This window comes from Larus michahellis, chromosome 4, assembly GCF_964199755.1.
Source record: "Larus michahellis chromosome 4, bLarMic1.1, whole genome shotgun sequence".
Taxonomy (NCBI): domain Eukaryota; kingdom Metazoa; phylum Chordata; class Aves; order Charadriiformes; family Laridae; genus Larus; species Larus michahellis.
Window position 1 is genome coordinate 4413603 of NC_133899.1, and position 17081 is coordinate 4430683.

General features: G+C 41.0%; 1 protein-coding gene and 1 long non-coding RNA gene across 6 annotated transcripts in view; one reads left to right on the forward strand and one right to left on the reverse strand.

The window, feature by feature from the left end:
- MLYCD (malonyl-CoA decarboxylase) overlaps positions 1 to 17081 on the forward strand; it is a 27029-nt gene continuing 9948 nt past the window's right edge. For 4 of the 5 annotated variants that reach the window (XR_012586461.1, XR_012586460.1, XR_012586459.1 and 1 more), the window contains exons 1-4: positions 11 to 620; positions 8023 to 8135; positions 10062 to 10218; positions 10722 to 10871. Coding sequence is in view for 2 of the 5 variants with exons in the window: in XM_074582819.1 (XP_074438920.1) it covers positions 69 to 620; positions 8023 to 8135; positions 10062 to 10218; positions 10722 to 10871 (972 nt within the window). In the remaining 3 variants the exon portion in view is untranslated. Of the gene's footprint in view, positions 621 to 8022; positions 8136 to 10061; positions 10219 to 10721; positions 10872 to 17081 lie in introns of all 5 variants that reach the window. The other variant, XM_074582820.1, reaches the window with a different exon arrangement.
- LOC141741776 (uncharacterized) overlaps positions 1937 to 17081 on the reverse strand; it is a 77269-nt gene continuing 62124 nt past the window's right edge. Inside the window, exon 4 of the long non-coding RNA XR_012586466.1 lies at positions 1937 to 3801. This is a non-coding gene — a long non-coding RNA (uncharacterized LOC141741776). The remainder of the gene's footprint in view (positions 3802 to 17081) is intronic.

Consider the following 17081-nt stretch of genomic DNA (forward strand, 5'->3'; position numbering starts at 1 on the left):
TGGCTCCGAAGGCGGTGCTGCGGCCTGGCCCGGCTGCAGGGTGTCCCCTGCAAGAGGCGAGGCGCGGAATGAGCCGCCTGGGACCGTGTCTGCGCCCGCGGCCCCTCCTGCCCGGGCCCTGGGCGGCGCCGCGGGGCCTGTGCCGCGTCTCGGTGGCGGCCGGTCTGCGCCGGGGCCCGGCGGGCTCCGACACCGCCACGGTGGCCGGCATGGAGGAGCTGCTGAGTCGCTCCGTACCGCCGCTGGCCCCCTACGAGACCAAGGAGAAGGCGCCGCCGCCGGCGGAGCGGCTCAGCGCGGAGTTCGTGCGGTACTACCGCGCCCTGGAGGCCGGGCCGCCCAGGGCCGAGCTCCTCACCCGCTTGGCCCGCGACTTCGGCGTGGACCACGGGCGGGTAGCAGAGTTCAGCGCCAAGGTGCTGCAGGCCCGGGAGCAGCAGAGGGAGCTTGGGGCCCTGCTGCAGGCCGAGGACCGGCTTCGCTACTACCTCAACCCCCAGTACCGGGGTCTCTTCCAGCACCTGGGCCGCCTGGAGGGTGGGCTGCGCTTCCTGGTGGAGCTGAGGGGCGACCTGGTGGAGGGGCTGGCGACCAAGGCGGTGGATGGGCCTCATGTCAAGGTGAGGGCCGGGCTGGGGGTGGGTGGCTCTGAAAGGGGGTTGGGGGGAGGCCAGAGGGGATGGGGTTTGGGGATTCGTACTCACGGTGGTACTCATGGAGCCTTCACCTTGGGCTGAATTCAGTCTTGGGGTCTCTGTGGTGTCACATAAGCGAAGCCCCTTCCCACAGGCCGTGGCAGCAGTGTGAGATGGCTTTGCTGGGACGGCGCTGGAAGGGAGCAGCCCGTGGTGTGAAGCAATGGGCTTTCCAAAGCGGCGTGGCCGTGGGAGGCTGCCTTAGGGCAGTGGATGAAGTGCCACACTGACGCAATGTGACATAATGCAGCTGATGTTGGGGCTGCTTAGCTGTGCCAGGAACTCCCAGCAGGTGTGACGTCTAGTGGAGTGATATAGGATATAACATATATATCCTATGTGTGCTCCTGATACAGGAGCACAAGTGACATGGCAGCCATGTCGTGCTAATGGCAAAGCGTGTCAACAAGAGAAAGGATTTGTCATGACCAAGCTCAGTGGTGTGTAGAGAACAGGTGAAATGGAACATCCTCCATGGTTACGTGGTACAGTGAGGTGACATGGGTGTGGAGGAAGGAATGATGTAGCAGATGACAGTGGCGGGAGGTGACAGGACTTCCCGGGAGGCAATGAAGAAAGACAGCAAGTTGGTCAGATGCACTGACCACAACTTGTTTGTTGATATTCAGATCCAAATTTGACAAGAAAAGGATGTTTTTGATGTCAGTGCTGTCAGTTACCCACAGTCATCGCATGACTAAAGTAGCAACAGCATTAGTAAGATTCCACATCTAGTTGTATCGTCTCAAATAAAAACAGACTGAATTTGCAAAATTAGCAGGATAGAAATGAGTAAAACAGCTGAAAGTACATGTGTCAAATAATTCAGTATGTTCAGAAACATACTAAACCCAGCTAGAAGTAGGAAAATACTGACTGCAAAACTAAAGCTTCAATAAAAGGGCTGTCGTAAGCATTCTGTTACGTCTTCTCAGTGTATTTTTTTTAAATGTTTGGGTTCCTCTCATGACAGGGCTTAGTTCTGCATATCTGTTCTTGTCTTTTTTGTGGTTGTTGGTCAGTTTTATTTTTCAGATATGATGTATTCCAAAATTGAGAGTTGGTGATAAATAGAACATAAGCTAGGAATGGTTAAGCTATATCTGGTTTGCATTGGGTTTTGTTTGTGGCTGCGTTGACTTAAGAATTTACCCTGGGTACTATTTCTTTTCAGTGTGAAGTTTCATTTAGGTCATTATCTGTTTTCCACAGCAACCAAGACCTAGAACTATGTGCTATTCCACTGTTCTTGCTAGTGCGTCTGGGAAAGGTGTTATGTCTTGCTTCTGAAATAAGCATCTTGCTCGGCCTTTAAAATCTATTTGTTTCTGTTGCAAGTAGAGCGTCAGAATAACTGAGCACCCAAGGGAGCACCCAGCCCGCAAGAGGTCTTGACAGTCTCTGCAGTGGAGCTGATTACTAGCTGGCGCAAGTGGTTTGTGAGGAAGTGGTGTGAGGGCATGTGTATTTAATATGATACCTTAAGCCGTAGGTGTGGGATACTGTATTGCCTGTCATGAGGCTAAATCCAAAGAACAGAGAAAAATATATGGCAGAATCTTCAGACTATAGATTTGGGGAGGGGGGGTGTCTGTTAAAATTATTTTTTTTTCTTTTTAATAAAGAATTTCTGTCTTGAGTAGAGAACTGTTCTTGTGATAGAGCATATATTTTGGGATCTTGTAGTGGTCCATTTCAGAACGGTTCTTTGCTGGTTTCCCTAACTGCGGGAAAGAGATGAAAAAACGTATAGAAAAGCTCTGGAACTTGGGATGGACGTTAACATGTCAGGATTCAGTATTACATATGATGAATTCTTGTCTGCTGGTATCTCTCAAGGTATTTTTTTTAAAACAAGAAGATGCAAATTACCTGATGATTGTTTTTCCATTGGTTTCACTGTTCCTGAATCATAAACAAAATAGATGATACGCTGCAAACTGGTGCAGTATTGTCTTCAGTTACTCCCAAGTATACACATCTTCATAATGTCCTCAGTCTTTCATAAATCACCTCTTAAGTTGGATTGATGTTTAAAGTAAATGAGGAAGTGCAAATGCCTAACTTACTCTGATTTTATGTACTGTGTGACATGTGCCTAGCTGCGCTACGCTCCAAAATGCTTCTCATTATTAGTCATATGAAAGATTCTGAGCACTGAAGTCACTGAACTATCTTAGCAGTGTCCGTTAAATGAGAAGTCATAGTGCCCTCGCTGTCAGGATCCAATGTAAGGCAAATTGGGTTGAAAAAGCTGACTTAGAAGAAATTGCGAAGAATGGTGACTACCTTACTGGAAGAATTCCATAGATTTTGAACATAAACCCTGAACAATGCATTGGAAATATTTAAAATGACAGATTGTGCAAGGAGAAGGAACACGCTGCAAATAAGGTTTAGTTTATATTTAAGTAAGTCAGTAGAAGGCAGAATCGTCACCTGGAGCAAGACAGACAAATTATAGGTATCCTCAGGGACAAGTTGGTATGACATAGTAAATGTCTTTCTGTGGATGTGTAAAAGGTGATGACTACTCTTGACACAAGTTTCCTGATAATCAGAGCATAAAAATATAGTGGTAAACAACACTTTTGAAGTTATACAGCCTTTTTTCCAAAGAGTCCACCAAAAATACGTACAGGACATATGCTGAGGAGAAACTTCTGATCTGTTCCATGACTCAGTCTTCTTTTCTATTAAATATATGAATCAGTTATACTACTGTAAGCCTCATGGATAATGTTAAGATGACCATTTTAAAAAAACAGTACTGGCATGTAATACGTTGTTTGAAAAGTTAAATTACAGTAAAGCTGGGCCTAATTCTTTTTTACATGACAAGAACATAGAAAAAACATTCAGACAGCACTATGAAACCAAAGGGCATGCATGTTTTCCAGTGTCTTCATAAGCAAGTTGATTTTCTGTTGAGCCTTTGCAATGGACAGAGTGAAATTTGCTGAAAATGTGTTTCCTGAGCGTAGGTCTTCCTTTTACTGCCCATAACTCTCTCATCTGCAGTACTTCTTTTTCTGTGCCAGCATTTTCCTCTTGAGGTTTTTTATGTTTTGCTTGCTTACTCAGTTCAGCATTTGAAATATGGACTCTGTTGAAAAATTCACAACATTATTATTTCAGGTAGCAAATCATTCAACTATTCCTTTTAAAATATTCTTCATCTTTCCATATGATTTAGAAAAAGTCAGTGGAAGGTTCACATTGCTGGCAAAAGATAATGAAAAAGATAGCAGTTTTGTCAAATTGATTTATAAATAAACCTGCCTCCATAATTAAGCAGTCGTTGGAGTGTATCTGTAATCTTGTTGTTCTTGTATTGGTCTACCAGAAAAAAAAATACCATGATTGTTTTGGGTATTATTTCCCTTCATAGCAGCTGCTCCTAAACACAGCAGGGACCTAAAGTTGGACTTTTCCTTGAATTATTTTTTTTCCTGAAGCTTTCTTATAGATTTGAACACTGACCTTCAGATAAGCAGGGAAAATGGGTTTAAATGTTAGTGGGGGAATTGGTGGAACAGATTTTAAGGGAGAATATTTTGTGCATAGGGTGTACGTGGCTTTTTGGGGAGGGGAAATACTTGTGGTGATAGATGTCTTACCTACATACATCCACAGAAGGATGCATTTATTTCACCCAGTTGTACTGCCTTGAAAGAACTGTAGTGTCATTGATGAGGATTCGTCAATGGGTTAGAGTATGTGTTCGCTCAGGTGAAACAGTGGCTACATGGAGAATCTAAACATTGAAACAGTTTGCTTTAAAGACCTAAGAAGCCCTTAACTAGAGAAATAACTGAAAGTTAGAAGGTTTTCTACAAAAAAGTGTTTGGTATTTACCTATCAAAAGCCCTGTAGAGCCATTTCATTATTGTAGATTTGACTAAATTCTAACATACATAAAGGCAAATGTGCAACAAGAATTTTATAACTTATGTGTATTTGTATCTGCACTGGCAAGAAAATGTGGAAATAAAATTAAATGGATCTTCTTGATGCTGGAGGAGAATTACAGAATGCATTATATGGCCTACTGGGATTTTGATTTTGCCCAAACTGTCTCAAATATTTCTTAGACAGTCCTTAGTTTTTACTTTGCGTTTTGAAAGACCTATTAAAATAAGGATTACCCACTGCTGTGTTGTAAATATAAAATATTTTTCTATTTCCTCAAAACATATCAACTCAGAAGCAGCTTAGAGTGTTAGATATTGGTTGATAAAACATTTCTATTTCATGTTAGTTCAACAGATTACAGTAAAATAACATATACAGGTCACTTGAAAATGCTTGCGCACATTTTATTCATTGTCTCAATGAGCCAAAATGGGGGGAGGAGTGAAATAAAAATTATTCTTTTTTTTAAGAATAAGACATCAAACAATATAAAACACAAGAGCCAGGGACGTTTTCAACACTACCATTACCACTGCAGTGATTACTATTAGCAACGAAAAAGCAGAACAACAGTCCCCCTTTACTAGTGTCACACTATTGAATCTCATTTTGCTGATGGGTATATTTTTCAGTATCTCGCCGGGGTATTCTCTGTCTATATTTTGAAGCTAATTTGCAAAAAAAACCCCAGAGGCACTTGGAAACACGTGTCAACCTTCAAACATTCCAAAGCCATGCAAAAACTTGACTCATGCCTGGCTGGCAGAATACTTCTCTTGTAGCCCTGTCAGATACCTAACCGACAGCTAACAATAACTGAGCCATCCGTTTGATACGCGTGGAGTGTTAGTTACTGCTCTTTCCTGTTATGTTTATCTGTAAAAATCTGCATATGAATTTTCATTGTAAGGGGTATTTTATTTTTCAGTAGTTTGAGAGGGAAATGGAAATAGTTCTTTCATCAGAGAGGCAGTTTTTCTTAATAAAAAAATAATTTTAAGTTTTTCACAAGAGTTTTCCCATTTGTTGCCCAATAAATAGGGATCTGATGTGAGGATCAAAAAGCCTATAATTTGCTGTCTCGTAGCAAGAACACAGAATTAAGAAAAAAAATAATCACAATTTATTATACTCAGCTAATAGAAACTGAAGTATAGCTGGTAATTATAAATACTTATCTGAGTATGTCTTGTTGCTCAGATTTAAAATTGGGATGCTGAATAATAAATGTGTGCTTTTTTTTCTTTTTAATGAAATGTTGGAAATGTAATTTTATGACTAGGAAGGCCTCAGAAATGAAAATAAGAATTTACTTACCACTAAATTTACAGAATAAGAGAACCTACTTGAGACTGTCATTGTTGGAATCAACCTTTCAGAAACTTAGCATATACTGTGATAATAAACACAACTCACAATTTTGCTCAGATGACTTGAATTAAACACAGTTTTGGATAGCATAAAGCGTTTGATGTCTTTCTGCACTAAGAAGTTTTGTCAACATACGCAGTTGCAGTTGGACTAGATGATGGTTGTAGGTCCCTTCCAACAGTGCGTGCTGCCCTTTGATTTTATAAGGCATTATTATTATTTGGAACTGACAGATTATTTGAATTGAGTTGTAATTCCCCATAAAGAATATTCCTGTCCTCCGAAATCATTACCAAAAAGCACATCTGATTCACTTTCTTCTTTGGTTACAATTGCATTGCTTTTATACAGCTGTATCTTTGATTTAAGTAGCTCTCTAATGCGTTCTGCATCTTGAAAAGTAGCCTTCAGTTCAGTTGGGCATCACTGTCCCATCGTAGGGAGTGTCCTTGCTAAATCTGTAAGTGCTTCAAAGAAGCAAAATGCATCTCATTCCGATGTTTTCCACTTTTACCAATATCGGTGTAGTATAACTGGCTCTCTCCCAAGTGGCTCATTGCCATCTGAGCCATGTTTCTGCCAATAGATACAGAGCAGTGTGTTCAAAATAATGACTCGCAGGAGTGCAGCCGTCAGCAGTTTTCTCTGCTACCTGCTGGACTGCAGCTCAAAATGGTGCTCCGAAAAGCAGATGGATGACAAGAGAGATGCAGGAATCTGTTCGTTTGACCCCAGATCTGACACCTCTAGGTTATTTTTCTGTCTTTCTTTGTTAAAAAAAGAAAGCAAACAATCCTGAAATACCTGGAGACTTTCACTACACCAAGGGATTTTTGAGCAAAATGATTTATGGTTATTTTGTAAAAGCTTCAGAGGTTTGCAGAAAGAAGGAGTCGCAAGGGAAGTACCTTAAAGCCGAAATAAAACAATCAGAATATACTTGTTTAGGAAACTTAGATCTCTATGGTTCGAGATGAAAAATGTATTTATTTTTTTAAAAAAAGAAAGAAGTCTGTGTATGAGAGAGTACTTAAACTAAAATTCAGCTTTTCCCAACAAACCAGTTGCTGATGGAAGCCTTGTTGAAGTTTCGGGCCAATACCTGCTCAGTTGTACTGCCCAGGAGTTGCAATTCCTGCCTGATTTAGCTGTGACAGAAAGAGCCCTTTTTTGTAGATGCTGTTACGCAGACAATTCTGGGCTCTTTTCGGTACAGCTTGGTTTACCTGCTGCTTTCTCTTCAATCCACCAGCCCAGAAGCATCAGCACAAATAGTTTTGCCAGTATCGATTACAGCTCCTCTAAACGCAGTTGAGTGATGTATTGTCAGAGTGCGTCAAGTGTTGAAGGGCCCTGAGCCAACAGTAATTACGCAGTTTTCACAGTAATGTCATATTATAGAAATAGTCTGCTCTTTTGAGGTAGTAAGGCAGCACATTTGTTAATCATGGTGCAGAATGTGCAGGAGTAAATAGCTATTCTGTATTTTTCTCATAAAGAGCAATGGAAAAAATGTTTAATAAAGTAAAGATGACTAATAAAATATGTTAGGGAACTGGAAAATTTTAATTTGGTGAGCTGCTTTCTTAAACTAATAAGCTAGTAGTAATTAGGCATGAACCGCTGAATACTCTGAAGAGATTCAGATGTAGAAAATTATAGTGAAATTCAAGTCCTTATTTTCATCAGATTTCCCATCAGTTTTTTTCATGGTGTTTAAATCTGAGCACCTGCGCAACTACGGCCTTATTGTCAATACTGCACCAATACTTCTACTTATCGGCTGCTTTTCATCTACGTCGTTCTGCATTATGCTCCATTTCCCTGTCTGCAGTTTACTATAGACAGCGTCTTTAAAAGTTTTCATTGTTTTAGTCCTGTGTGAGGAAAGCTGAACTATTACGTGGTTAAATCTCAAATAGATGAATTAGTTTCCTTGAACTTCCCCATGTTGTAGCGTGGAATAATCAAGGTTATTTTTACTCACATTCCTATGTTCTAGCTTGTTTAGCAGATAAGTCCATCTTTCTTCTGTTTGCAGGAAATGAATGGAGTTCTTAAGAACATGCTTTCAGAGTGGTTCTCGACAGGATTCCTAAACTTGGAACGGGTCACTTGGCAATCGCCTTGTGAAGTACTCCAGAAAATTAGTGAGTAAGTGCTAAAATTTGCTAGTGCTCGTTTATGAAAAGGTGATTAAATGCTTGTGACTGCACAAGTCCACAATTTTCAAGGTACTGTTTTCAATACTGAACCATAGGCAAAGTATAATTACGGAATTAACACACTGAAGAGCAAGCTTTAAAAACTGAATTAAGTAAATGGTAAAGGGGACCGTTTGTCCCATGATTTGATCCTTTAGCTCACATACTGCACTTGCAGACTGCTGTCTTTTCTCCCAGCCTTCTCAGTTACTCTTCGTACATTCCCAGAAGTGCTGCTGTTACTTTTCCTACAAACCCAGATTCTTGCAGCCCTGCCTTCCTCCCACAGGTGCTGCTGCTGCTCCTGCCTCTGTCACCACTGCCACCTTCTCCCCTCAGGCTATGCCACCAGTATTGGTGGAGAATTAATATTTAAGTCTGATGCAGCATGCGGTGCCCAACACTCAAGAGTATGTTTTACTTCTAATGTGGTGAGGCTCCCATTCCTGGCTGGAGCTGGTGAGATGCACAGAATCATAGAATGGTTTGGGTTGGAAGGGACCTCAAAGATCATCTAGTTCCAACCCCCCTGCCCTGGGCAGGGACACTTCCCACTAGACCAGGTTGCTCAAAGCACCGTCCAGCCTGGCCTTGAACACTTCCAGGGATGGGGCATCCACAGCTTCTCTGGGCAACCTGGGCCAGCATCTCACCAGCCTCACAGTAAAGAATTTTTTCCTAATGTCTAATCTAAATCTACCCACTTTCAGTTTAAAATGGTTACCCTCATCCCATCACTCCACTCCCTGATCAAGAGTCCCTAACAAGCTTTCCTGTAGGCCCCTTTTAGGTGCTGGAAGGGCCTGTAAGGTCTCCCTGGAGCCTCCTCTTCTCTAGGATGAACAACCCCAACTCTCTCAGCCTGTCCTCATAGCAGAGGTGCTCCAGCCTGTGATCATCTTCATGGCCCTCCGCTGGACTTGCTCCAACAGGTCCATGTCTTTCCTGTGCTGAGGGCCCCAGAGCTGGACGCAGTACTCCAGGTGGGGTCTCACCAGAGCGGAGTAGAGGGGCAGAATCCCCTCCCTCACCCTGCTGGCCACGCTGCTTTTGATGCAGCCCAGGATGCTGTTGGTTTTTTGGGCTGTGAGCGCACATTGCCAGGTCACTTTGAGCTTGTATCACTTGTACACTGTGTGTAAAGAGAACACTTTGGTTTTTTATAAACGTTTCTTAAAATCTCCAACGTTTATTTCTGAATTTCTGTCAAATATTCAAAGTTGTAGTGGTGAAGGTGACTAAATCAAAGTTATGTTGTGTGGCATTTTGTCATATAAAGAACTTGAGGAAAAATGAATCTCTGAAGTGTTCTGAAGGTACATGACTTAAATGTTGATCGGGCAAAGAAAAAAGATCTCACACAAGCTAAATTTTAAAAATAAAAATAATTAGTAATATTTTCCTTAATCTTTAAGGTGTTTTGGCAAACACACTAGACTTTCAAAATGTAATAGACAAAAGAATATTTTGAATGATTGGCTGAAGACACAGCTGTGGGATTGCCGTCAGACTACTTTGTAGCTTAGTAAAACTAATTCCGTAGAGCTGTGTTCAGACTCGTTCAATGACTTTGTCATCTCACTTGGATATCCTATACTGAATGGAAAGTGCAAGTGAAATCTCAGATACATAATAAGCATATCCCAAAGAAAACCAGAGAGGGTGGGTACGCAATATGCCTTTACAATCTACTTGGTCACAATTTGCTGATGAATTTTACTTTTTTCACTTACAGCTTGATTGTCCTTTTTTGATTGGAGACTTTTGTCACTGACATCAGTGGGAAAAGTACTGAGCTTGGAGGGTTGGCAGCTGACCTCTATTTTTAAATGGAAAAAAAATTATAATTTTACTTTTTTTTTATTTTCTTATTGAGTTCTGAAGCTGTGCATCCTGTTAGAAACTGGGTTGATATGAAGCGTCGAGTTGGGTCATATAGAAGATGCTACTTTTTTTCTCACTGTGCAATCCCAGGAGAACCATTGATCGTCTTGCATGTTGCACTGACCAGTGATATCTCCAGCAGCATCCAGGTACAGTCACTGATGCATTTAGTACACAGCAAAGTGCTCAAATTGCAGTGTACTTCTTTTAATAGCTATAATTCTGTGTAATTTGAATATTTGTTTTTGCTTCCTTTTTTTAAGAGATTAGAGAATTGGCACTTAAAAATTACAGGGATAATCTGCATGGCACCTGTATTAGGGAAGTTGAAACTTTGGGGTTTTACTTAAATGCAAGAAGAATAAGAAATACATAAGAAAAGATATCAAGTGATATTAAAACTTCAAAGCGGTTGTGATTACTTCTGAAAACTTTAAACCATGTTACAATTACTTCTTGCACTTGCTAATGGATAAGCAGCTCTTCCTACTTTTTTTTTTATTAGATTTTTGTTGTTTCTCACAGAGGGTAATGAATAAAACAGTGGGGAAAAGTGTTAACATATTTGAAAGTTAAAAAGAAAGGCCCTCTTCCCTGTAATGATTATAATAACTACTGCTAGCTTATTTTTTTTTAATTCCTTTTTCCCCAGGCCATAGTGAAAGAAGTGCCACCTTTAGAAACAGAAGATACAGACAAAATTACAACAGCAATTTTCTACTCGATCAGTTTGACTCAGCAGGGACTGCAAGGTGTGGAACTTGGGACTTACCTCATCAAGCGGGTTGTAAAAGAGCTGCAGGTAGGTGTGCCAGAGTGTACTTAAGATGCTGTTTGGCCAACGTGCACCCCTTATATTGGTGTTCTAGTTTCCATTTTGGGTCATTGCTCAAGGCAAGGAGCTGCTAGGTCTTCCCCTACACCCTTTCCCCTTCCCCTACCACATCAGCCTTTGAAGATGTGTAAAGAGTTGGAAGGATGTTTTCTGCTATGGGTTAATGTCTGCCAGATGTAGATACTGTTATGCAGTTGATGTGTACTGTGTGAATTACTTGTGTTTGCCTAATCACGTGCACAGGTTGCCTGAAAGTCAGATTAGTACATTTCTATCGAAGGTAGCTTTAATACAGCTGTATTTTGCAATGTAGTGTCTTATGTGATTCACTACTGTCTCTCAGTTGAGTGGATGGAGCCTGCTAACAGGTTCCCTTCCAGGCCGCTGATCACCATTTTCTCTCTTCAATGTAGCTGACCGTTCCTTTTTCAAAATCTTACAGCTGCTCCAGTAACAAAAATACTTCCTGCACCTTAATTAATTTGTTTTCTTGTTTGTTTTATTGAGTTGCCACTGGTTATGTATGCAGTTTGCGTTCTTGCCTTGAATTTTTAAAAAAAAAAGAAAAAGGAGAGAGATTTCTTTGCCCAGGCATTTCTTGCAATATAGTAAAGAAGATGTTTTTAACAGGACATCAGTCATGGGAATCAGTTACTTTATGTAAGTCAGTTCTATGAATTTCTATAATATCATTGGATGCTATGGGATTATTGTTATTAGTTTTAGGACTTTTTGTAGAACCTTCTTCCAAGCAATTGGAGAAAGGAGTGAAAATTCATTAATTTATACAGAGTGGTGTGAAAGAGATGGTCACGTTTCTGTGTTGAGTATGTTACTTTATTCAATAGTCTTTACTACTTAAATTATTAACAAAGCTACCACTTAAAAGTAATGATCACTACTTGTGTTTATGTTCATTGTTCCAGCATCTGGATTAATGATGATGCCTTGAAAATTGTCTGTGATTTAGATGTCAGTTTTACTTATAAAAATAACTTAAAATTGGATGCACCGAATTTCTACTACTACAAAATGATTGATTAGTCAACTACTGAATCACAGCTGGCTGCCCTGAAGTATTTTATTTTATTTTATTTTATTTTATTTTATTTTATTTTATTTTATTTTATTTTATTTTATTTTATTTTATTTTATTTTATTTTATTTTATTTTATTTTATTTTATTTTATTTTATTTTATTTTATTTTATTTTATTTTATTTTATTTGTAATGGATAGTTTGGCTGAATTTTGTTGCTTCTTGCTTTTGGAATGGCTTTTAGATTAATTGTCTAAAGTGCAGTAGTCCAGGTATAATTAGGCCATGCCATCTGTCTGATCTTGACTGAGGGGAAATTGGAATAAATTCATGCAGTTATCTGCTTTCACATCTGAAAAATAATTTCTGGATAATTGATTTGCTGTCATAAAATAACCCTATTGACAACATATTTGTCCATCACTAATTGCTTACAACACTAGAGAAGTTATGAGTGAGTTATAACGGAAAACAGACATACCATACTTAGATAACCTACATGCAAGTTCTAAAATTCAATGTGTCCAACAGAAGAATATGTTCCTTATTTATTCTTATGACAAAGTTTCTACATTTCAGTGTTGTAAAATCCAGCTCTTCTTCAGTGTTCATCAAGCACATGATGAATAGGAAACACTTTGTCTGAGATGCCTTTAAATACATAAAATTATTGCCTCAAGCTTAGATAACTTGCTTAATAGTGAAGCTAACTAAGAGTTTTCCATACAATGCTGAAGATGGAGGTTTTCCTCCTTACTTAAATTTCATACACTGCTTTACAATGTTATGAAAAATGTGCTGTTATTAGTAAGGTTTTATATTGCAAATTAGACATGTACTTAGTTGACTATGGAGTTGTAGCACAACTTGAACTGCCGATATATATTTACACTATGTCTATATGTTAAAGGTACGACAACCTCCATGTATCGCCTCTACGCCATTCCTTCACTTGATGATAAACCTTGTTGGGTACCACTGCAGGGCTAAAAAAGATATGAAGGGTATGCCAGGAGTGTATATCCATGATGCATGTGGTTTTCTAACAGTTTTTCTTCCACCCTTTGATGTTAGTATTTTTTTCTTTCTCTTCTTCCCACTCCTTCATTCTTCCTTTCTCTTCATTCCAAAGTATTGTTCTTGAATTTGTCGTCTTGAATTCTGCAAGAACCATCTCCCATTACAGATTTTATGTCCGTGAAGTGACCCTAAATCATCATACTGTTGTTATTATTTGATGCACTTCTAAAATGCGTATTCATTCAACTTTTGTTGTAAATGTTGTGACTTTCATCTCAGTGGACTTCACCTTTCAGTGGAGAGGAGCCCTGTGCGTTTCAGCTTCAAAATACTTACACTGTGAAATTTCTACAAAGTTAGATTGTTCAAGGCAATGGCAGGGCATATGATAAGTAATACCCTTGGCAGCCTGTTTTACCGGTCTCCCAAAATTCTGGAAGTCCTACTTAAGTGCATCAATTGCACACACATGTTCTCTTTCTCTCTGGTCAGGTGTAAGCAAAGGACTTTCCAAGGTTGTCTGTGTTCAGGTCAGACGTAATTCTTTGGAGCAGCATTACAGTCACTTACTTTAAAAGGGACAAATGGTATAGCAGTAGTGCTGAGTTGACTTGGTGACAGCAGCTGAAACAATATAGCCTCAGCAAAAAGTCTTGGGTCAAAAATTACATCTCATTAAGCAAGCTTCCAGCAGCCTTTGTAAAAATAGATAGTTGAGGTCTTGGATAGGAAGAGGGGGTTTTTTATGTAACCTTTGCATGGCTTTGCAATAAACAAATCTTTATTTAACGTGCTGCTAAATCACCAAGTGTTCCAGGTTACATAAATTGAGACTCTCTTTAATTTAACTGATAATAAAATGCTTTGGGAAGAGGAGACCATTTGAAGGGGTTGAGGATCTTGTTTTTAATTATATTTGAATCATTGATGACTAATACACATTTATAACTTGCCATTTGTTTGAGTTAACTTTTATGGACATCTGTTTGATCTGCAGAATGTTATTTGATTCATATTTTCCCAAGGTACTGCAAACTCTTAAAACTTTTTTTATCCTCTAGTAAAAATCCTTTATCTGGCTTTGCCTTAACTTAACCTGCTCTGACACTTCTACTTGTAAGTGCCATTGTAACCTCAAAACTGACTTCTCAGCTGTCATTCTTCATAAGGAAAACTCCAAATTAGACCTGTCATGAATGTGTATCATTAGATAAGAGAGAGACATGTACTAAGTTAGAAATATGCTAATAGCCACTCTTTTTTTTCACCATTGAAGCCTTTATTTGCCAAGATTTTTGAAAACTGTACTGAAACATTGACCTAGCAGGTATCTGCACTAGAAAGTGATGTCTATAAATTCAGTTAGTACCAGATTCCTTAAAATCTCTGTAATGTACAATTAAGATAGAGCTTAAATTTTTAGAAATCGTCTTGCTAATTTGCCTGAACTGGTCACATACACTGCTAAACATGAACATGTGTAGGGTAGTGCTTCTCACCTTCAAAGAATGTCAAGTACAGATTCCCTCATGAAATTATTTCTTGCAAATGGGTTTTTATTAGGACCGTTAGGAAAACTGCGGCAGTAGAGGCTCTGGTGAAGATCACAACCCTCGATGTTAAGCACTGTTAGTTAGAGGCACTGCATGGAAGTTAATGGCCCCTGCTTTTGAGTCTGTCACTAATTTAAGCAGATGGAGGACATATGAAGTTGAGTCAGAGAAATGGGTCCTCCGTTTCATCTCTTTATATGTGCACAGTTAGCAGTTTAAATCCTTAATCTCTACCTAGGCGTTATGATTTGGCATTTGCCACAGGTATTGTAACATAATTGGGTAAAGGGGAGGGATATAACGGAGATCAGAAGAGGACCTTAGGGACGTAGCTTGTGTCGCATGCAGAGGGCATCCTGAGACAAAGTATGCTGCTCTAAATAGGAGAGTTTTATTTTTTTGGTGGTTGCTTGACAAAAGTTTGCTAGATGAATAATATAGAAGGGTTTTGTAAACAGGCTTCTATTGTTATCTGAGCATCTCCTCTTTGGATCAGTATTCAAGGATCACCTTCTCTGTGTCCAGGAGCAAAGTATACCGACAAAGAGGAAGGCAGGAAAGAATGCTAGGATACCTGCCTGGATGAACAGGGAGCTCCTGGACACACTGTCACACAAAAAGAAACTTTATAAGGAGTGCAAGAAAGGACAGCTAGAATGGGGGGCATATAAGGAAGCTGTCCGAACAGCAGGAGACCTGGTGAGAAAAACTAAAGCCCAGTTAGAATTAAATCTAGCCATGGAGATCAAGGGAAACAGCAAAAATTTCTATAGGTACATTAATGGTAAGAAGATGACTAGGGAAGGTGTGGGCCCCCTCAGAAAGGAAACGGGACAACTGCTGACAAGTGATATGGAGAAGGCCGAGGTTCTCAATGACTTCTTTTCCTCAGTCTTCACTGTCAAAGGCTCCAGCCACACTCCCAAAGTCACAGAAGACAATGGCAGGGGTTGGAAAGAACTGCCCATTGTAAGTGAAGATCAGGTTCATGACCATCTGATGAACCTGGGGTGTACACATCCACGGGTACCGAAGGAACTGGTGGATGAGGTTGCTAAACTGCTCTCTATTATATTCCAAAAGTCACAGCAGTCTGGTGAGGTCCCCACTGACTGGAAAAGGGGAAACATAATCCCCATTTTCAAAAAGGGAAAGGAGGAGGAACCAGGGAACTATAGGCCAGTCAGTCTCACCTCCGTGCCTGGTGAGATTATGGAGGAGATCATCCTCCTGGAGGCACTGCTGAGGCAGAAGAATATTGAAGAGGTGATTGGGTACAATCAACATGGCTTCACCAAGGGCAAATCGTGCCTGACAAACCTGGTGGCCTTCTATGAGAAGGTCACAACATCAATAGACAAGGGGAGAGCAACTGACATCATCTGCCTGGACCTGAGCAAAGCCTTTGACACTGTCCCACGTGACATCCTGGTCTCCAAGCTGATAAAATATGGTTTGATGGACTGACAATTCAGTGGATAAAGAACTGGCTTGATGGCCACACCCAAAGAGTGGCTGTCTGTGGGTCCATGTCCAAGTGGAGTCCCTCAAGGATCCATAATGGGACTGGTCTTGCTTAACATCTTTGTCAGTGACATGGACAGTGGCATAGAGTGCACCCTCAGCAAGTTTGCCGACGACGCCAAGCTGTGTGGGGTGGCTGATGCGCTGGAGGGAAGGGATGTCATTCAGAGGGACCTTGGCAGGCCGGAGAGGTGGGCCCGTGCCAACCTCATGAAGCTCAACAAGACCAAGTGCAAGGTTCTCCATCTGGGTCGGGGCAATCCCAAGCACCGATATAGGCTGGGCAGTGACTGGTTTGAGAGCAGCCCTGAAGAAAAGGACTTGGGGGTGCTGGTGGACGAGAGGCTCAACATGAGCCGTCAGTGTGCACTAGCAGCCCAGAAAGGCAATCGAATCCTGGGCTGCATCAGGAGAAGCGTGGCCAGCAGGTCGAGGGAGGTGATTCTCCCCCTCTACTCCACTCTCGTGAGACCCCACCTGGAGTACTGCGTCCAGTTCTGGAGCCCCGACTACAAGAGAGATATGGACATGCTGGAACGTGTCCAGAGAAGGGCCACGAGGATGATCCGAGGGCTGGAGCACCTCTCCTATGAGGACAGACTGAGAGAGTTGGGGTTGTTCAGTCTGGAGAAGAGAAGGCTCCGAGGAGACCTTCTAGTGGCCTACCAGTATCTTAAGGGGGCCTACAAGAAAGCTGGGGAGGGACTTTTTAGGATGTCGGGTAATGGTAGGACTAGAGGGAACGGATTAAAACTAGAGATGGGTCGATTCAGACTGGACGTTAGGAAGAAGTTCTTCACCATGAGGGTGGTGAGACACCGGCACAGGTTGCCCAGAGAGGTGGTGGAAGCCCCATCCCTGGAAGTTTTTAAGGCCAGGCTGGACGGGGCTCTGAGCAACCTGGTCTAGTGGGAGGTGTCCCTGCCCATGGCAGGGGGGTTGGAACTAGATGGTCTTTAAGGTCCTTTCCAACCCAAACCATTCTATGATTCTATTTTGGGTAAGCAGTGGGATGAATTCATTAGTCCACAGATACCACTTT